This window comes from Rhamphochromis longiceps, linkage group LG12 (genome assembly GCF_057381845.1).
Source record: "Rhamphochromis longiceps isolate RC_006_pf linkage group LG12, R_longiceps_female_GT1.1, whole genome shotgun sequence".
Lineage (NCBI taxonomy): Eukaryota > Metazoa > Chordata > Actinopteri > Cichliformes > Cichlidae > Rhamphochromis > Rhamphochromis longiceps.
In genome coordinates this window covers 40,189,988-40,211,903 of record NC_140568.1, presented here as the reverse complement: position 1 = coordinate 40,211,903, position 21,916 = coordinate 40,189,988, and the positions used below count along the sequence as shown (strand labels likewise).

Here is a 21,916-nt window from a genome sequence, read left to right as displayed (position 1 = left end):
AGTGTGGAAACAGGAAATGACACACATTCACTGTCAGTAATCGCAGTGTTACGTGTACTCAGTAGATTTATGGTAGGCTTCCTTCATTTTGATGGATGTGTTTCAAAAAAACCATCATAATGTAACTTTATTTTATTTTATCATATGAAATGCACAAAAAACACCTTTGGGATGTCGGTAAGTGAAGGATTCTGTCATGTGACCATCTGACAGGAAAGACAGGTCTATGCATGCAGTGATGAGTGATTTATTTACTTTTAGGATCTATTTAAGACCGATCAACATGTCTGCCTGTGCCTGCCATCAACTCTGGACAGACTCTAGCCAGCTGCATGTAATGCTACCAATGACACACATCTCTTGAGAAGTCGTAGGAATCTATCTGCTAAGTGTGTGTTAGCTGATATGAAGCAGTGGCTAACTGCATCGGGCAGTTAGCCACTGCATCTGGCAGTTAGCCACTGCTAGCATGACATAGCACTTCCTTCCCTGGCACACACTGTGGTATTCACGTGTGCTTTGTCTGGAGGCATAACGTCAGTGTCTGCTGACTTAGTTTCTGTTTTCTTTCTGAGGATCTTGGTCTAATGTTGCTTTTTTGATTCATCAAACAGGAATAGTTTTTTTGTTGTTCCATTTATCTCTGTAATGTGTTAAAGTTTCCATGTTTATTTGGTCCTTCTTTGTTATGTTCACATTAATGATTCTTTCCCAGCAGATTTGAGAACATGTCTCTAATGCCTTTGTGCACTGCTGCATTCCTGCAGTATGACTGATGGTCGACAGACACATTTCAGACAGTAGAACGTGCATTATCACATAAATGCTTCCGTGTGGGTTTAAGGACTAATAACTGTTAGCTTCACCAGTCTTGACGACTTTGCTTTTTGGTTTTTTTTTAAGGATATTAAAAGCCATTAATAGTAGACATAAAATTTAAAAGCTACACCTTTGATTTACGAAATCATTGAAAACACTGAATCCCAGCAACAGCAACAATACAGATGAACACTCTGACTAACTATGTAAACCATAGTGAAAGGAGGTTGTTTGCCTTTCCGATGATGAATTCCAACATTGGCAATATACAGTATGCCTCACTTCTCAGTGTGCAGTGACCATGGCTTTGTTTGCAGTTTGGGTGGGGAACAAAGCACTTACAGCTGAGCTCTGATTGCAACAGCCTGACGGTTGAGAAATCCATGTAAACCAAATATATTTCAACAGTTCTTCTTCTTTCTCATTTACTTAAAAAAAAAAAAAAAGGAATGCCAAAAAACAAACAAACAAGGACACCATGCATTAAACATCTCTGCAGCGTTTTTGCTCAATAAACACTTCAACCAAGTGTTTAGTTATCAAAACAATGTATTATTTTTATAAAACTTTATTTATTTTTCATTGAAAAAGTGTTTCAATTGTAGTTAATTCAACTATTCAAACGCTAACATTATTTTAAAAACAATCCTTTGACAAAAATGTGTCGCAAAAACAAATCTTATTAGATTGTTGGACCATGAACAAAATGTAATTATCAATTCGTCCTTACCTGAATAATCTTTAAACCTTACAGCTGTCACCAGGCGTTAAGAGCCACACATGGGTAACACAATAGTGTCATATTGTGTTTGTTTGTCTGCAGTTTCAGAATTGTTGATTTTCATTTAAGTACATCTGGATCCTTTAATTGAATAGTTGGTGGCCTACCTACTGACAACGTAACATATGATGCACCTTAAACTCAGCTTGAGTAACCTGTGTTTTCATTATGTTTATGCTGGACTGTAAATTATAGGTTGGCCTAACATGTGGATGAAATTAACCAACACTGTTTAATTTCATGTTTACTATTTTAAGAAATGCCTTGGTCTGTTTTGGTCAGACTATATACTTAAGAGTACTTACATTTAAAAAAAAAAAAGTGTCCTTTAGTCTTCACTAATAAATGGTGTAAAATATCTGTTGTTCTGCTTTTTCTCTTTCGGCAGAGGTGAGCTTGTTCAACCCATCTCAGATTTCAGACAAGGTGCTGCTGCGAATCCTGCGTCACCCCGATGTGATCCAGGAGATCAAGTTCAATGAGAACGATAAGCGGTCGTCCCATCACTACATCTACCAAAGGGGCAAGCCGGTCGACTACTTCATTCTCATCCTGCAGGTACTCAGTGATTCAGGGAAATACATGTGTATTTGACTCCTTTGTTGCTTCAGGCTAGATTTGGAAAAATGGTTGGTCCGAATCCAAAAATCTGTAGTTGCTCACTCTGCTGTCAGATATTTGCTTTGAACTCTTCATTGACAGCACAGCACCAGGATTTTTTTGCATTTTGTTTAGCTGTTGTATCAGAAAGACCTTAGAAGTACCTGTTGCTGAAGGAAACTGTGGTGTTCTATATGACAAGAGTTTTATCAGCAGATAGCATTTGTTGAATGAAAATATTGTATATCTTTACTTGATTAACAATTAAATTAATTATTAATGATGATTAATTAAGCTAGCTGTTCATCTCTGTAGTTAGGCATAGAAGAAAAGATTTTTGCCCAAAGCTTTAAATATGCTTTTACCGTTTAACATTTAAGCAACATCTTCACATCAGTGGCGGGAAAAAGAAACTCAGCAGAGACATATGATTCGCTTACCTAGGCATAAGCTGCTACGTTCATGGCACACCTGCAGTAACAGGAGATGAAACATGAACCGCACAGTTGAAAACTTCAAATTTCTCCGATGCTTTTCGTCCAGATTTTTCATGAAATATTTCAGCCTGTGTTTCATGCTTCTATTTATCAAGAAAAGACTTGTTACTCTTGTGGCAAAAGGTATAGTAGTATAGGGAATGAAAAGAAATTTGCACCCAAAAGTACTGGGCCACACGCCTCTTACCAATAGCAATAGCAATTTGTGTTTTCAGTCTCATTGCCATAGATCTGTAAAATCAAGTACCTTTCCATTCAGTCTGCTTCAATTAACATTTGTTTCAATTCAAGCTTGGTACTGTAATAAGATGACACTGTGGCAACAAGGGAGCTTGTGAAATTCCTACTCTCCTAAATAATTTATTGTTGACTTCAACTGGTGTGGTTCCAAAGTGGAAGCATTTAGGGACAGAGCAGGGTTGCCAAATGTTGAGGATTCATCATTTACACTGCAGAGTCTCAAACCTCCTCTGGTGTTAACATTAGCCCACATGCTTCATTTCTGGATTTCCTGTAGGTGTAATGTTTAGATGACTCTGTACTTTTATCCACAGTGGGAATGTGTTGCCATATTGCCGTCTGTAATTCAGTAGTAATTATAAATAGTGACCTAATAATCAGGTTTGATTGATTAAAAGGGTGAAAAGAAGATTTCACAGTGCAGTGACCTCGGACAGACAAGCGGTGCCGGTAGTAGGGCTGCATTGGGGTCCTAGACGACATGCATTATATGCCTGGAGGAACTGATTACATCACAAACTCGCTGCTGTCAGATTGCTTCAATACACCAATCCCAAAACTGACATAGACACAACCATTTTCATCTTGAAAACCACCTCCTTCTACACGTCCATACTGTAGCGCACAAAAATGTAACTTGCCCTGATTTTGCACATCTGCTGCACTCACTCTGTGTACATATAGACGTGCACTCAAATCCCAAAGGGTGGGAAAACTACGCTTCATTGTCTTAATGTCACTCTTTCACACACACATATTTCCCAGAGATCGTTTATGTCATTGTTCCCAAACAGTCATTAGCAGGGTTCACTAATCCGGAGATCTATTTCAGCTTTCTCCCCTCCATTCTCCTCTGTGAGATTTTCCCGGTGGGAGGCCGGATACTGTAGCTTTTGTGGACCCCACATGTGGAATAAGTCGGTGGCATTTACTGTAAGCATGCGGGGCTTACAATTTTCCACCTCTGGTTTCTGCATAGAAAGATACCACAGAAGCCTCTAACTAGGGACCAAGCAGTAATGCTGAACCCACAGTACACAGTACAGTACTTTTCTGATGTGTGCAAACACAAAACAGAGATTTGTGAAGTTTGATGGGTTGCCTCAAGTTACCAAAAAAAAAGAAAATCCAGGGATATGGATTTGGAAAGAGCTGAGATTACTTAACCTACAACATCCACACTAAAACATGGGCAGGTGCAAGCAAAAGAAAAAAAATGGCTTGCACTCGCCGGGGTTCCGCTTTAATTTATTTATTGCCCAAATAAAACTGCAACACATTGTGACACATCGGACTTTCCTGGCTCGAGCCCTCATTAAGCAATACAGAGTACATAACACCAGATTCTATAGTTGATCCCATACACACTATATAAAAGCGGGACATAGGAGATCGCCCACCGATCTGTGTAGTCTCATTTTGAAGTCTTGAGCTGCCATAATGGTTTTCTAAAACCAGATGCAGCAAGCGAGAAGTTGGTCTGATTGAGAAACCAAGGATATTACGTGCTCATGTGGTCATGACTTGCCAGTCTCAGCGTAGGTCTGGCCTAAAGCATGCTGTGCTTTATTGTCTACTTTGCTCTAAATGGGACCAAAGTTTAGAAAATGAACATTGTGCTATACTAAATAAGACTTGCAACTAACATTTGAGACTTCAAACTCATGAGAATGTTTTACTGAGATTATAAAGCAAGTGAGAGACAGTCGTTTTCCCTTTTACAATCTGACATGTCTTTGCAACTTGAGAAGGAGGTTAATACGATTCTGCATTTGTTTTGTTTTTTAAACCCCCCCCCCCCTTAAATAATGTGTGCCTTTTAGCTTGTTTCAGTCACAAGGCTGTAAAATAAAGTCAGTACCAGAAACTGCAGTTCCCTTAATGGCCACTTGAAGCGAGCCCTAAATGCGAGGTCCCATTGACTGCCATATTGAAATAGGTCGTCCATGAAGTTTGCTTTTGTGTGTAAAATTCTACTATTTTATTATTGTTCTTCAGCAGTTCATACGACTCATTGACCAAGCCCACTCGCCTTAGCTGATAACCATCTTCTTATCCAAATATGGTCTTTTCTGACTTCAAAATGCAGAGTCCAAAGACGGTTTGGGACGTCTTTAGATAAGGGGAGAAATACTTTCAATAAATCTCTGCTTGTTTTCATAGATTGACTCACTGCACATATTTTGAACTGTATGTTTATATGCAGACGTAATTTTTTTTTACTCTTATGTTTACATCAACATCCAGTGTGCGGTTGACTCGTGAGAATAAAAAACCTCAGATATGATAATTCGCTGCACTTGTTCCACTCCTTTTATAGGGTCCACATGATTACTTTGCATATGTGTGTGTTTTCCTGGCAGTGATCCTTGCTGTCAGCAGACAGCCTATTTGTTTATGACCCGAGTGATTTATGCGTCTATAAAGATGCTTAGTGATTCTCACAAAACAGTCAGTATCGCAGCCCGAGTCCAACTTCTGTTGTGTTCACAGGGTTCACTCAGCTTTAGGAGATGTGCAGGCATCATCTGAACATTTTTAGATGGTGTTTTATTTCAAGTATAAATTTTCCTGTTATGTTTTGATGTTGTACAAGAGGTTTGATCATTTTATTTTTGAGAAATCTCTGTTATGCATTTGTTTCGTGGACAAACTAGTTTCTGAAGTGCTGTACACGCAGTACATTCCAGGGTAATTACATCACATCATTATTAGAGAGAAGCTCCTTCCTGTTGTGAACAAGAGATGGAAAAATGGAGTCCTGTGAGAATAAGAAATATTCCTACACTTAAAAGGAGGCAATCTTTGTGTGTGAGTGTGTGTGTGAGAGAGCGAGAGATGGAGCCTACACCATCGACACGTTAGGCTGGGGTTGAGCTTCTTGTTAGTTGACACTGACTCACACTGTTAAATCCCACTGAGGAAATGTTTGTGTGTGTGTGAGTCAATCAGTTTGCACAAACTGTTGGAGGAAACTGTTCAGTTTGACATCAGCAGTTCATTTTATGACAAACACATGCTCGCAAACCACTAAACACAAGAGGCTGGCAGGACATACTAGGCCTCGCACGTGAAAGCTCACAACCACAGTCTCCCTCTTACACACACACACACACACACACCACAATCAATGTCAGGTGGTGCATGTGTGTGTATGTGTGTGGTTTGAGGCAGAGCCCCTGCAGGCTTTGTTATAAGTTATTAACAAACCGGTGACAGTGAATCTTCAGACCTCTGCAGGGGCTCTACTGAGCTTCACACAAACACAAATGCAACCTACACAGCAGGAAGGATCCTCAGACAGTGTGGGTCCTTATCACCTCAATGTGCCTCTGAATCTATTTTCCAGAGTTGTAATAGTCACACAGAATGGCATTTACCTTTCTTTGTGACTGCAACACACAATTCCATCCCTCCTGTAAGGGATGCCTTCTTGTTTGTGACTAGATGGCTGCAATATTGTTTATTGGTTTTCTCTCTTGTGGGAGACATTATGTTATCCCAGATAGGGCGGTTCGATATAACGATATATATCGGATGACGATATAAAAACATCTATTGTTTCATTTTACGCTATCGTTTGTTTCGTGGTGTCGCAAAATAAACTGTTTATGGCAATATTTTTTGATCATTTTGATGGTCACTGTAGTGGCTATATTAATGTCCTAAAGTTCTCTCTTTCTCTTATATTTAATATAACCACACTACAGATGGACAAGCGCCTGTTTTTATGCGTTGTCGTTAGCAACAACGACGGTAAAACCATCGCGTGTCCACTTGTTTAGTTTCCACATAAACCTTTCACAATAAAGCTCAAGAGACTTTTCAAAATAAACTGAATCATGTGAACTAGTATGCAGAGTATTGACGGATGAGAAGCAAAAAAGACCGTCAGGTGCTAAAAAATAAACCTTAGACTCAAACGTTAGAACAGGCTTTTCCCCGCAGCACGCCGTGCAATAAATACTCACAAAGAAAACGGCGGCCTTTACAACTTATGTCTAAAAATATATATTTTCACGCTACTCCAGGTACACCACGCCCAGCTGGAAACACTTCACGCAAGTCGAGCTGCCTGAGATTCACAGAATTTACAGAAAATGTTAAATTTTTGTGATTTATATCTTGTTATCGGGACGATAGATGTCTTATATCTGGATATGAGATTTTGGTCATATCGCACAGCCCTAATCCCAGAGTGTAAAAGTAGGAGTGAGGGTGGAGATGGCAGCAATGATTTTCCTTGACTATAAGAAACAAAAGCAGGTAGTACAAAAATAAGAGCTAATTAGAAATAAACTGTTGATATACTTCATATTAGGTTTTAATAAATATTCTGCTCTACGAGGGTTGTCTCCTGTGGAACTGGCTCCAGATTTGGGTTCAGGAGGCCTCTCTATTTGAAGATTAGGCTTGAAACTTTCATTTTTGATTAAGCTTACAGTTAGAGCTGCATTGGGTGACTTCTGCCACCCAATGCAGCCACCCTCTGTTACACTGCTATAGACTTAGTTGCTGCGGGGCTTCCCCTGATTTCTGATAAAACGCTTCCGGTCGCCGTGTGTGTATCTGAAACTGCTTCTCTTTCCTGAACCTTAAATATGTCACAGCAGATGGCTGCCTTTCCCTGAGCCCCTCCTGTCTGTCCTCTAAGGTCCTCAAAATGTTTCTTTAGTGACATCAGGTCCTCATTTCAACTCTGTGCCAGGACATCCTCTCTCACCTTGCTCTCTTAAACCTCTTAACCTCTGCTGTCATACTTTCACTGACTCCTCCTTTCTTTTTGAAGTCCTGCTTCCTTGACACTGCCATTGCTATGCTTTGTCACTGAAGTGTTTAGCAGTCGCAGCACAACATAAATGATCATTCAAGTTCACAAAGATCGGTTTGATGCATAAGCTGTCGTTACTGACAAATATCACAGTGCTGATGAGTCCTAACGTGGCCGCTTGAACTTTGGCCAAGACCCACCTACAGTTCAGCAAAAACACACAACCAGAAAACACACCTTCGTTGAACTTTAAGCTGAATAGCTGAACAGCTCAAAGTTAGTTAGAAATGAGCACGAGATGTGTTGCTCTGAGGTTTATTACCACCCTCGGAAACTAAAGCAAATTGTGGTGTACTAACACATTGTGTTGTGGGTCTCTTTCTTCTGCAGTAAGGCCCATATGATGTGTATGTTTATGAATTATGGCCTGTGAGAGCTCCATGTAGTGACAATTGTTTCTGTTGTCCTTTTGGAAGGACAGGCTCCGTCTCTGAGACAAAGAGAAGTGTGTAACTGTTATAGGACACTTTTTTTTTTTTTAAATTTTTCCTTTTTTCCTCTCAAGTATCACTCGTCAGTCATTCAGGAACTGTGTGTGAAGAAAATTTTAATCAAAGTGGTTTTCATGTATTTGGTGAAAGGACAAGGTGCTAAATATTAACTAGAAAACAAATGAACATAAAAATTAATCATTGTTAAAACGTCGCTTTTCACGAATACTGGATCAGACATTCTAAATTCTGAAGATTATTCCAAACTTTCCTTGAATGGTGATCTTCAGTGAAGTTCCTTTTAGCCTGAGATGGGCCTTAATTTTCAGCTAGTTGCTGGCTGAAAATGTACTAGCTGTTTGAAACTAATATTTAGGGGAGAAATATTCAAAGCCAATCTTTTCAGCCTTTTTTGCAGGTCTGCTAAATATACACGTGTTTTATGCATAATTCCTTCATCCACAGCTTGACCGCAATTTCCAGTTTGACTTCTACTAGATTTTTAAATAAAGGTTTAAATAATCGTTTGCTTCACACAGTAACATGGTCATTTTTTTACAGTTTTGGTTATTTAAAAAAAGATGATCGGCATGAAAGTGTTTCTGTGCTGCATTCATTTTTACAGTTAGACTCTTAAATGTTTCCCTTGTGTTTTAAAGCAGTGCACCTGCCTACTCCTTGAGCCTTTCTTAAGAGTCCTCGAGCAATGAAGGACGTCAGAAAGAAAACATTTTGTGCAACAGGGCAGATAAGACTGATTCACCTGTGTCAAAGAATTTGATTTATGGAAGTCCAGTGAGTATCAAGATATGTAAGAGATAAACACCAGAGAGAATATAGTTCCTAATAGTACAGAGTGCTCACAACAACATTTAAAGATTTTTTTTTTTTCTGGAAATATAATGTTACTGCTCTTAAAATGTATTCTCAGTGGTTTGATCACCACGAGGCTAGTGTCACTTATGGTTCTCACTCACTTTGTTTTGGGCAGACTAGAGCAGAAAGTCTGAGCTTTTATCTCATACAGGAGCTTAAGAGGGTTTCGTAATTAAGGTTTGAGACAGTTTTTACTGCAGATCTGACAGACTTTTAAGAAAGACTTTCTTCTCATATCCCAAATCTGAAAAAAATGACTTTGATACCTAATAAACCAGCACTGGTGGACGGCTAATGAAAGTGCTCTGCTTTCATGATGTTTTCATGTCATGACTGTGCTTTTGCTTAACGTCGGTCAGTGCAGATCCAGGAAAACGGGTCTGATCAGAGCACCGGCAGACTTTACACCTCTCGCGTTTGTCCTCTGCCTCCCTCTGTTTCTATTCTTTCTCTCCTCCCTCCCACGTTAACCTCCATTTAAATTAAACACCAACCGTCCAGCAGCGTGTGTGGCTTATGTCGCTCGGAGTCAAGCTTCAGCATGTTTCTATGTGTGTTTCTTTTTTGTTTGTTTGGTTTGGTTTTGTTTTTAGCATGCATATGTTTCAAGCTCACTATTTGACCTTTGCCAGTATTCACATACACACAGACATGACTAACATGCCAGGAGATGATTGACATCTTTCACAGCTCTGATATACTTGTAAGAGGCAAAACGCTGGTGGCAGAGCAGGTTTAACAATTTCATTAGCAGTCATAGAAGGAAGTCTCGCTACTGTAAACCTTGTATACTTGTGGGGCAACGGTAGAGGAGTTGTTCGAGGGATGTCGAATCTTCCTGGTGGTTGTTTGTTTTCTTTTCTGCTTTGCCAGTAAAGGAGAACAGTTAGAGGAGGCTTGCAGCGAATGTCTGCTCGTCTTTCAGTAGCGGGTTGTCCTTGATTAAGGCATTCGACCTCCGATTACTCTGCAGGAGCCTGTGGGTGCAGTGAGCAGGTGTGAATGATTCTAACCAGACAAATTTGGACCAAGACATTTTGCCAAAGGGAGTCGTGCCAAGTCAACGTAGCCTTCAAAATAAAGCTAAAATGAAAATTCGCCCACTGAGAGGAAGGATTGTCCTGATTTGGGAAATGTAGTTTGATTTTGCCCCCATCCACCCAAAACATGTTCTTGAAATACAAATTTAATCTAAAAGGTCAAATAGCATTACATGTTAATGTTGGCTTGTAAACTGTAGCATGCAGCCATGTGGGAGTATCCAGGACAAGCCTGAAGGTGTGACTGTACCTGAATACCAGTCACCAAAACATGTTTAACATTTGCACAGCCATTTGATCTGACTTTTGACTTCTCCCTTATTCACAAGGAGTCGCCACAGCAGGTAGTGCTGCATATTTAATTCTCTGCTAATGCAGCCCTAAATGGATTCATGTCTCCTCCTGGGATCGAACACGTGATCTTTCATTTGTTAGATGCACTAGTGCAAAACTATAATTTGTAGGGGTTTTTTTTAATCACAACTCTCACTGGAATACACTCAGACAGGTCACTGTCAGGACACCCCCACTTCAAATACAAATACATTTTCTTTAAATGAAACTTTACCAACACCCTCATTCAGTATATAGAATAAGCTTAAAGCAAATAAAACATAATGATTCAAATAACCGTTACAACTGCTGCTTGTCTTTGGCATCCATGAATTGTCACATTTCTTTTTAAGCCATGTGTTTCTTTTGAGAATCACTTGTACTTTGTTGTTGTACTTTACTCTGTGTAGAACTGAAAAATACATGAGTCTGGCAAAAAAAAAAAGGGGGGGGGGGGGAGCTGTGATTTTACACTGTAAAAAGTAGCTTCCCATTCTTAGCTGTGTCCCAATTCCTAGGACGCATCCTTCCAAGGACCCGTCCTTCGCGGTCTACGTGGGCCTTTGATGAGCGAATAGGTCGGAAGTGCAAAGCTGTGAAATGGGACGGTCTAGCCTTCAGATTTGCGTCACCAGCTGTGTCTGTGGACTTTAATAAACTCAGCCGTCTGCTCCTTGCTCCGTAATATATAACAGGACACTGGAGCAAATTCTCGACCATCTCGCACTTCTGTTTAATCAGTTTTCTGTTTGACGTTTATTCAGCTGTGCGAAAACTATCACCGTCATCTCTTTGTGCTCAAATCTGCTAATCTGCTGGCACTATTTGCAGTTATCCCCAGTAGGGTGATAATTGGTTCACTTTTGTATGACATATGATGGCGTGATGGTTAAAAGCTACACTTCAGAAAAGCGTCTGCCAATTAAAAAGTCGCACATTGTCTCTGGGATGGGGAAAGGATAAAAATGCTGTGCAGTTTCAGATAAAGAGGAACCTCGAGGCACCCTGTGCTGCAGTTAGCAAGCAAACAAAGTGTCAAATAATTAATCACCTGACAGGTCAGCAGATGATTGGTCATTGTTTATTGTCCTTTAGATGTTACCCCCTCTGCACCCTCAGTTCGTCAGCTCGCTGTATAACACACAGTTTCACAGGAATACACATCAGCACCATATGTAACGAATTTAACCCTCAAATCGTGTGTGTGTGTGTGTGTGTGTGTGTGTGTGTGTGTGTCTTACTGTTACTGTTTTCTTTCACTCTTTCTCTCATCTGTGTTTATGTTAATCAGCATTTTTATCCATTCAATCACCAGATTAATCATTTAATTATTTGCAGATCAAATAAAGAATTGGCACAGCAATGATGAAATAGTCTTTTTTTTTTGAGAGCAAACAGAGTATTTTAGGAAGAGCGAGACCTCAAAAAGGTAAACAAGACTAAATATGGATACACGAATCAGGTTGTATGTGGTTGGTGTCCTAATTGTTTCTAGAGTGTTAGGCTGTGGTGTAGATTTCTGTTCTGATCACTTTTGACATCAGTTGTGAAATGCTTCAGACCGATGTTGTAAGTTTAATTCACCAGAGAGTTTGCGATCGAAACCGCCCACCTGCTAACTCCAGTGACGGATACACTCTCTCTCCCTCTCATCTCTTGTAACAACAAAGCCAGGTTTCTAAATTGGCACGCGCCCTAAAATAGCACAATGGATGGTTATATCAGATTGTGTTTGTTGGCTGCTCGTGGTGAACCAGGAGGTCTTAAAGGGAAATCCACAGATAATTAAGTTAAAACAATCATTTCTGATTGTTAAGTTTTTATGATTTTGATTGCTGAGTTATTAATCTGTGTCTGCAGGTTTTACATGCTGATGATATGCATTTCTATCCACATAAATCCTTAATAAACTCCTGAAACATGAATGCAAACCTGCATTTTTAGAGCAGTGCTTACCTTCTGTTTTTGGTAAAGTTGACACTTTATTAATGTCATTTCAACATTAAACTGAAATATTAGCCAAAGACATAAAATATTTTATGGCTGCTGTGTTTGGAAGCTTTAAAATCTGCACAAAAATTCCAAATTAGGTTTAATCAACACTTAACAGCAAGCTCATTCAGATGTTAGAATTTAAGTCCTAAGCTAATTGTCCTGCTGTATTTGTCACTGCTGTAAGCACGGCCCACCCTCTGTCCTGTGCCCATCTCCTTCTTTTGTTGTCCTTTTATTTTGCCACCTGTTATGTTTTCATCAGCTCAGTCCATTTGCAGCGGGGTGGGAGGATGGAGTGAAGGAGGGATGGCAGCATGGATTAACTGTGCTGTGTTGTTGCTGCAGTTCACACATTCCAGCAGGACGATCCGGGCCAACAGCCTCCAACACAGAGGCCTCCTTAACCCCCTTCTGTCCTGTCCTCTGTCCTCTTATCCCTCCATCTCCCTCTGTGTGCCCCTAATCTCTCTTCCATATCTCTTTACAAAGAAACTTGTGCTACTCTAACTCCCCTTTCTCTCCATTGCATCACATCCTCCCTCTGCAGACAGCAGCACTGCCAGATGTGTATCATGTTTCACAGTGTTTATTGACGTCTGATCAAGCCCAGAGTAAACCTATTTCTTCCCACAAGTGATGCAAAACATCTCCCGAGTATGGTCACTAATAACTGCTATACGGTTTTTTCACCTGCTATTGCACCGCCCTCTAGAGGCCAATTTGTATAATTTCACAGAAAAGAAAAGAAAGGTCAGGGCTGCTCAGCAGAAATTATGATCTTCCAGTGCTTTAGGACTTAATTAGGGGAAAGGATTGACTGATTTAACAGAAAGTAAATCAGTATCTCCAGTAATATTTTTAATCAAAATGACCAAACATAGCCAGTGAGTCTGTTTTTAAATATCAGGAATTCGTCCTTTTTATTGTCATACATGATGGCAAACTGGATAAGGCTTTGAAATACTTGATGGACAAAATCAAAGTAAATTTTTTATTTTTATTTTTAAGGTGCCACACACACACACACACACACACACACACACACACACACACACACACACACACACACACACACACACCACTGCTGTGTTGTTATATAACCGACACTGGGGTTAGCGTCTTACCCAAGGACACTACAGCATATGCAGGGACTTCAAATTCAAATTTTATTTGTCACATACGCAGTCATACACAGTACTATATGCAGTGAAAATACGATAACAGTGACTTGTTAGCCTGTGATTAGCGAGAACAGGAATAATAGGAAATAAATAAATGCCTTTTAAATAAAAACTCTCTCTCCTTCTCTTTCACACATATGTTTAATCAGTTTGCTGAAAGTTTAGTTCTGTCGTGAGGATATGACCTTGTCTAATACGCACAGCCCCAAAGGATTCACTACAGAACATTTACATGCCTCAAGTCATGAGGCAATTTTAGAGCCACGTTATGTTTCGCTGCATTTATGTCAAAATGAGTAAGGTCTTTTGTATTATTTTGGCATAGAAACATTAGCTTCAGATTAAATGGATAGCTGGAATCTAAGAACATAAATGTTCCGAAATGCTGCGGTCATTTAAATAGAAATAGATATTTTAAATCATCTATTATGTCTGCCTTAATTTTTCATTGGTTCTGAAATATTGCATGTGGCTCAGCACAAGGCTTGAGGATGAGTTTTCAGAGTAAATCCACATGAACAGTTGCAGCCTTAACTGTTAAAAAACATAAACGTCTGTCTTGATTTTGCAGGGTCGAGTGGAGGTGGAGGCTGGAAATGAGAACATGAAGTTTGAGACCGGACCTTTCTCATACTATGGTATCATGGCACTCAGTGCTCCCACACTGGGTGAGTCCAGAACACATTACTGTATTTCACACACACACAAAGAGCATTACACCAATATCTCAGCTGGTACAGACGGACAGCTTTGCAACATTATTATGTGGCCCAGGATTTCTTTTTAGTGCGACACAGCATGTTGCTTATCATATGTAGTATATGATAAGCAAATTAAATACATTTAACAGCTGACTACGTAAAGTTCTATTAGTTAGTAGTATTAGTATTAGTTAAATAGCAAGAAGGAACCACTACAGAGCAAAGTGTAAACATTTACAGGGACAAAAAAGAAAAAGCATCTAAAAGTACACAAAAGTACACAGCACTCTTCTTTGGCCCGTCCCCCAGGTTCCTGAAATTCAGTCTTGTTTTTAAAAAAAACAAAAAACAAAACATACATATCACCAATCAGATTCCTGCACTTTATTCCCACCTTGGAGAGGAATTAGAAGTCTTCCAGCTCCACCTGGTGCACAGTTTAAAACATTACAGTTGGCAACTTCAAAGGGCTCGTAAAATACAGTCTGGTGGCAAATTAAAGGAAAAAAATAAACCCGTGAAACTAGAGCGAGGAGAGCTTTTTGGTACTGTGTTTTGTGTTACTGCAAATCACTGACCTTTAACTTACATTGAAACATTTTTAGCTTGATGGGAGTGGTGTCTTCCAGAATCATAGCACCACCAACATCAGGACACTAGAGGTCACTGAATGTTTTGAGTATGAAAATGATCTCAACCAGTGAATCACCTGCAGGTCCCATACGTTAGACAGCAGTCTAAGGGATGCACCAATGTGTGCTGATACCAGTGTTTAAACATCACACCTTGACCAGTGTTGAATGTTATTCCCACGTGACTTTAAGCTCTTTACCGCACAATACTTAAACATAAACAAGCACAACTGATTCAGTAACAGATAAATATGATGGGCTCTCTCATTTGCAGATACCGACTGATATATCAATAAATATGGTGAATATTGGCCAATAACAATATTCTATTGACATTTGGTGCCTCTGGAATCTGTGCCGAAGTCCAGTGAAACTGATCTGGATGCATGAACACAGTTTAAATTGTTTATTATTCAAAAAAAATTAATGTTATTAAAATTGTTGGCTGGCAGGAGGGAACGTGCAAAGCAGCTTGTCAACCATCATGTGTCACAACAGGAAACTGTACGTGTGCGAGTTTCTATTACTGCTTTTTTTCATGCACACAGTCACAAACGTTTTGTGCTTGAGACATTTTCATCGGATTCACATAATTTGTTCATAAACACTTGGTGCACCTCATAGTAACTTATTACATGTTTCATATTTGAAAAACAAATCTGAAAACTCGCTGTTTGTCATACGTGAACTGCTGGTAAATTAGAAGTAACCATAGGTCACGTACTTCATGTAGCTTAAGCGTTACAAACATGTAATGCACGCTCAGGTTTCTCACGTCCCTTTAACAAGAACTATGTCTTCATTGTACCATGTGTTTCTGCACGTATTCAGCATTAAAAAAAATAATGTTCTGGGTTCACGGAGGCCATGGGATATCACATGTATCTGAAAGGAGAAATGACTGTGATTGTGAAACAGCTTTGTTGATGACTTTTTTTTTCTTTTGCCTGTCACGTTTGGCTATTTTGCCATCAGAATTATTGTCTAAAGGCGAAGAAAGATGCCCCACGGATTTACTTTACCAAATGGACCATCCCAGCCTTGCTGTAATGGTCTATTTGATTCACCTTTTATTGTTTATTTTATTTTATTTTCACTTGTTAAATACGGGACCGACTTGACTGGGGAAAAGAAAGGGAAAGAAAAACAGCAGGGAAGAGGGACGGGGATAAAGGGCAAAAAACAAAAACCAACAAAATAAGCTGACAAAAAATACATATATCAATCACCTGGATCACCTGTTGAGAAAGAAAAAAGAGAAAACAAGCAGGAGAAAAAGAGAGCAATACAATAAACAACATCACGATGATCTATGGGAATATAACAGTAAATACTAAATATTAAACATTATTGTGCAGCACGTAAGATCGACAGCACACAGTGTGCTGTGAGGTAGGAGCCAAAAAGGGTGTAGTTTGTGTGTGTGTGTGAGCATCCGTGTGTACACCTGTGAGCATGAGCGCGCCACAGCCCCGTCCTCCGGGGCATGAAGCAGATATGGAGGAGATCAAGACTCCAGACATCCAGAGGCCCCCAGAACACAAGAGACCAAGGAAGACCAACAGAGGGGCAGCCGCGCCACTGTCCCAGAAAGAGCTGAGGAGCAGAGCAGAGTTTCTCCCGGTTTTGCATGTCCTTGTCCAGACTGGAAGCAGATCTGTCTCTCACTGACTGTCCCTCCCTCGCCTTCATTCCTCTGCCCCCTCTGTCTCTCCTCATCAATATTACCTCCTCTATCCTTCTTTCCTTCCTTCTCTCCTCTCCCAGTGGCTGCACATCGTCCTCGTCGCCTCTCCTTTAAGAGGTTTTCTCTGTTCTCTCGGTTGCCAGGTAAAACGCCGGCATGTCTGGGTCCTTTAACACAAAGGACACATGGGTACTGGGTGGATGGGTAGAGCTTGAGTAGAGGGGGGCACTAGCTTTGACTCTGTTGTACATGTTGGGCGAATTGATGCCGGATCACTAAGAGAAGAGAAATTCTCATGGCAGTGCTCTTTGTGGGTTTAAATAATAGATCACAGATAAGACTTTTATATACAGTCCTGTAATTTTTGCTCAGTCCTCACCTGTCCTCACATCACCATTTGATTGCCCAAAGGTGCAGCACGTTGAGGTTTCAGCCCACAGATCAGAAGTACAGCGTTAGCTTTCTTCTCTGTGTGATTCAAGGCGGATTTGCCCTTTAAGGAGAGCAAAGATTTAGAGGTTAACAGCTACTTTTTGGCAAAGAAACTCTTTGATCAACCAAAGCAACCTCAGATCAAACTACATCTGTATTTTATTGTTACAATTTTGGGCAGTAAATGAGCAGGAGGAAAGAAGAAGATGATAAATCAGTGTTTTCTTAATGTAGGCCAGCATTAAGTTAAATTTACTTCATTATAAACAACTTAATCTCTGTTTAAATTAACTTATTTGTAAAAATCCGTTAAATCTTTTTATTTTTTTCTCTCTCAGCCTGAACGGTGTTGGTTTGTGTTGTTACCACAGCCCACTTTGTGAACTCGAGAAGGAGGCAAAGTAGGATTTTTAAATTGATTGAAACCCAGTGAACTCGATGCCCCAGTCAAAAGTCAGGTTTTCTGGTAATCTTGGGAATGCATTAACCGAGGAAGTCATCTTGGATTTTCACATATATTATCATAGGTGAATCTGCTCGGAGGCTAAGGGACAGCACGAGCGACTGCCAGTATTTCTAGAGTGTTATGCATTCATTTAAAAGAAAAAAATTATTTTTTTTAGTACTCATAGCTTTGTTTAGTCACAGTCACATGTGTAACCAAAATGGCAATAACTTACCTTTTGACAACCTCTACACCAAATATTAGCCATAGCTCGTTTTTAACCCCTAAATATTTGAATAGGCTCTGCTTTCAAAAAGCAGCATCAGTTATTTCAATTATATGAAGTGTAAAATAATCCCAAATTGCCTTTTATTAGTCTCAAAAGTGTCTTTAAGGGTGTTTTCAAAAACGTTTTTGGATAGTTTGCTTTAGGCTGTTATCCATGTAAAGTATGTTTAGAGTGTTTTAAACTAGATTGGAGAGACTTGAAGACGGATGATGGAGATGTGGAATATTGTGACTTGGTGGTTAGAGAAAAAGAATGATTTTGGTCTGTACAGTAAGCTAATTTTGCACATTCGTTGATTCATAGTAGCACCGAGGCGATGCAAGTGTGAAACTGGCGTCTGTCGAATTTTTTGAAATAATGAAAGTTGATCAAAGAGTTTATCAACCAGAATGTCAGCACGCATCTTAAACTGGGAGGGAATGCGGGGGGAATAACACGATCACGTGGCATATCTAAAATAAAACTCAGAAGGACGGGACAACATCATGAGATGCACAGAAGGGACATGAATCCCCTCGGGGGTTAAGCTGTCTGCTCTTTGCACACTGCTCCTGATAGCTTCAGATGGGGTTGTCTTCTGTTGGCATCGCATGAGTTTTTAAGTATAACTGCTAATGCAATTTAAAAAAGAAAAACACAACGAGCTCCCAAAAGATCGATTCTCTTCATCTGGACGTACTGTTTTCAATGGAGAATGTGGAGCTATTAAGAAGCAGCATGTGAGCCTTTTAATTCAGCTCTTTTTGTTGTCCTTGACCTGACGATGTCACGAAAACACTCGTTTCAAATCGACTAAAGAATATTAATAGCTGTAATAGACTGTAGTGTTTTTAAAGCACAGTAAGAAAAAAAAATTAAAATGGGTGTATGGTGATTGTTATTTAGAATTTGGTCCAATCACTTGTCTGCCTTACTGTTAAAAGCACCGATTCACTGTGCGAGCACTACTTCACAGGTAGAGGGTAGTTCTTTTAAAATTTTCAGAGTTTTGTTCTCAAAGATCCAGTAGGAGACTTTTTGGGGGGTTTGACACAGTGACCAGGGCCCGTATCCCTAAAGAATCTTTGTGCAAAAAGTGGCTCCTAGCGGCCAAATTCTAAGAAAATTCTCAGAGTCATGACGTTTTCTTAGAATTTCCCCTAAAAGTGACACGACAATCCCAGTTAATATAAAAGCTATTCCTCAAGATTCCTAGCGCTTAAAAGGGCTCCTAAGGCAAGATCTGCTAAGAGCAGGGAAGAGGACTTTTAGTGGCTTAGGAGTTCCCCTAAGCAGCTGCACAAAATGGCCAACAGAAGAGGCAGGAGTGATGTCCTGCAAACACTGGATGACAGGGAATTATTGAGATGCTACAGATTGGATCGTGCAGGAATCATGTTTGTGGTGGATCTCCTTAGAGATGCAATTACTTCACCAACTCGACGCCACAACGCTATTACACCGGAGACGAAAGTAATCACAACCCCGAGGTATTTGGCAACCGGGAAAATGCAACAATGCAGCAGTGATGACTTGGGTCTGCAATCACAGACATTGCTAAAAGCTGAGCCATGTTACCCTCGTTAAGACCACACTGGACTTGTAACGTTGTGATTTCTACTTCATTAAGGACAGCCCCTTGAGATAGGCCATCTTGTTTTCAACAGGGTCCATATGGGAGTGAAAGTACAAAATATGCCAGCTAGGATATTTATATGAGCAAATAAGACACGAATCATTATTTGAACAGGGTGTAATGAGTTTGTTTTCACATATTTTAGATTCTAATGGCTATAACCCCTACAGCTTACTATTCATTTTCCAGATATTTTCTTGAATGTGAAATATTATTTACAATTACAGTCAGCATAAGATTAGAGTATATAATATGTTTATTGATTTGAGGGTACATCCTTTGCTCATTATCACCAAAAGCTCATTTCCATCAAACTTGTAGGATCAACCAATCACGGCTTTTGAAATGATGACTCATACCTAGCAACGGGGTCAACCACACCTCCTCACTAAGATAGGATTTTTCCATCCATTCCTTGCTCAGAGTTCACTGAAAATGTTCTGGAATCACTTCTAAGCTAAAACTCCTGGCAAGGAATTTTTAGGTTAAGTTAGGAGCTCTCTGAGAGGATTCTCAGAATCTTTAGGGATACGGGCCCAGATCTCACAATAAGGTTTAAAACTTTTATGTTTTTAGTACACGTGGGCACAGTTTTATAACATCAAAGCATCATTAATAACTCAATCCAGACTAAAGAGTGGCTCTGTTCATCCTACCACTGAGCACATTTTGAACACAGTAAGTCAAGAAAAAGGTTAAAAATGACACTTACTTATGTCATTAAATGAGTAATAATGAGTAGAGAGCTATCCCTGTCCCCACACCTCTGAAATGGTTGTAAAACTATGTATGTGCTAGGCAAACAGCATGATTGGTTCATACTTTTCCCATTTAGGCTTTCAATTGTGTCTTTCCAGGGAGGGCCGGGGTATCGCTATCTTTAGCACTTGCGTTTTTAGCTAGCAGAGAGCATATGTATGGGGGAGAAACTTATGACCTCATTAAACACTTTCCTTATGAGCTTCCTGTTTCATTTTCAAGTGTAATTTTATACATTAAGAAAAAAACCATCATGATGTATTTAGGAAAAATTAGACAATAAAGCCGGATATGCTTTATCATTCCTCTCCCTTGAGATAATCAGATCCACTCCTTCATTGTTACATGACAGTTTCACAGAACTAAGATGATGCAAGTTGAGAATTCATAATTCTCACAGATCAATGGGATAATGTCTTTTTTTTTATAAGGTACTTTTATATGTAAAGAAAGATTTGAAATTAAATAGGGTGCTAACTTGTGAGTGGTTGAGTGTCGTTTTCAGTTGTGGCTGCATAATAAGTTGACAGGATACAACTAAAGAAAGGTTCCCTACTGGATCTTAAAATGATTATTTTAGACAATTATTGTTTCCTGATGAAGTGACATCTAACCACTAACTTAAAAAGTAGCCATAGACAACCAGGATTAACTTTAGAGCTCAATTTCTTGAAAGCTAACACACTTGACATGTCTAGGTAAAACCGTTTCCTATGACTCACTGAGGCCCCCTACTGGAAGACTCACGCCAACTGGTAATAACACACATCTGGTAATGAGCTTGCGTGTGAAGCGCGTGTGTGACACATCCAGGAGTATCATCAGCTGGATGACGTCCGTGAATGTCATCATTGTGATTACACTATGAGTGAGCAGAGGGTGAACATAACAAGTCTGAGGGAAGTGGGAGGTGCATGCTGCATGTTATGGCCATCTAGAGCTAAAATGAGCTGAACTAATGGCTAAGCTGTACTGGTTACATTATGATTGTTATTATGTGTCACTTTATAGAGTTCCGTGGAGGTTATTGTATGTAACTCTATACGTCATATGCTCTTGAGTTGAAATAATGTGTCATTTAATCCATTAGTTTATTATTGATTAGCTCTGACTGGGAGTATTTTATGTTTTTCTCAGTTTTATTTCATTCTAAGTCAAATCTTTTACATTTTTCAATAGGACTTAAATTTCTGTGACTCTCAACCAGTTGCTCTTAGAACTGAAGAAGCTTCTTGGATGAACTGTCTTCAACAAAATTAAAGAAGTCCAGTCATTTTTTTTAATATGTCACACAGAAATATTAATTATTCTAAACACAGAAACCTTTCTTCTATCAAAAATTGAATGTAGGAAAGTTTTGTCCAGGAAATTTCCACCTGGAAAGTTTTACAATTGTTGACTAACCAGTGAACAGTAAAATTTGAGGTTTTCAGCAGTTTGTTGTGAGTTATCACTTGAAAATGTGACACATATTTAAACATTGACTCACACTTATGTTTAACAGATTACAGCGTCAAATATTGCTTTCAGCTCTCTTAATAAGTCCTTAATAAGTTTGATGGTGCTCTTGGAAAACTTTTAGATGTTGTTGGCTTTGACCACAGCAGGATGCACGTCTTTGCTTCGGTGCTTAGAGTGGATTAAATACCTAAATATTAACTACCTTTTTTCTCCTTTACTTTCATAGGTTTAACTTTATTTCTGTTTAGGTGTTACTGCTGCTATTGCTGTG

The 21,916-nt window shown here is 39.5% G+C and overlaps 1 protein-coding gene across 2 annotated transcripts in view; it reads left to right on the top strand.

The window, feature by feature from the left end:
* The window catches only part of cnnm4b (cyclin and CBS domain divalent metal cation transport mediator 4b), a 49,244-nt gene that overhangs the window by 21,224 nt on the left and 6,104 nt on the right, over positions 1-21,916 (top strand). The window contains exons 4-6 of one of the 2 annotated variants that reach the window (XM_085426336.1): positions 1,989-2,158; positions 14,196-14,292; positions 16,725-16,787. In XM_085426336.1, coding sequence (XP_085282462.1) covers positions 1,989-2,158; positions 14,196-14,292; positions 16,725-16,787 — 330 coding nt within the window. The remainder of the gene's footprint in view (positions 1-1,988; positions 2,159-14,195; positions 14,293-16,724; positions 16,788-21,916) is intronic. The other variant, XM_085426335.1, reaches the window with a different exon arrangement.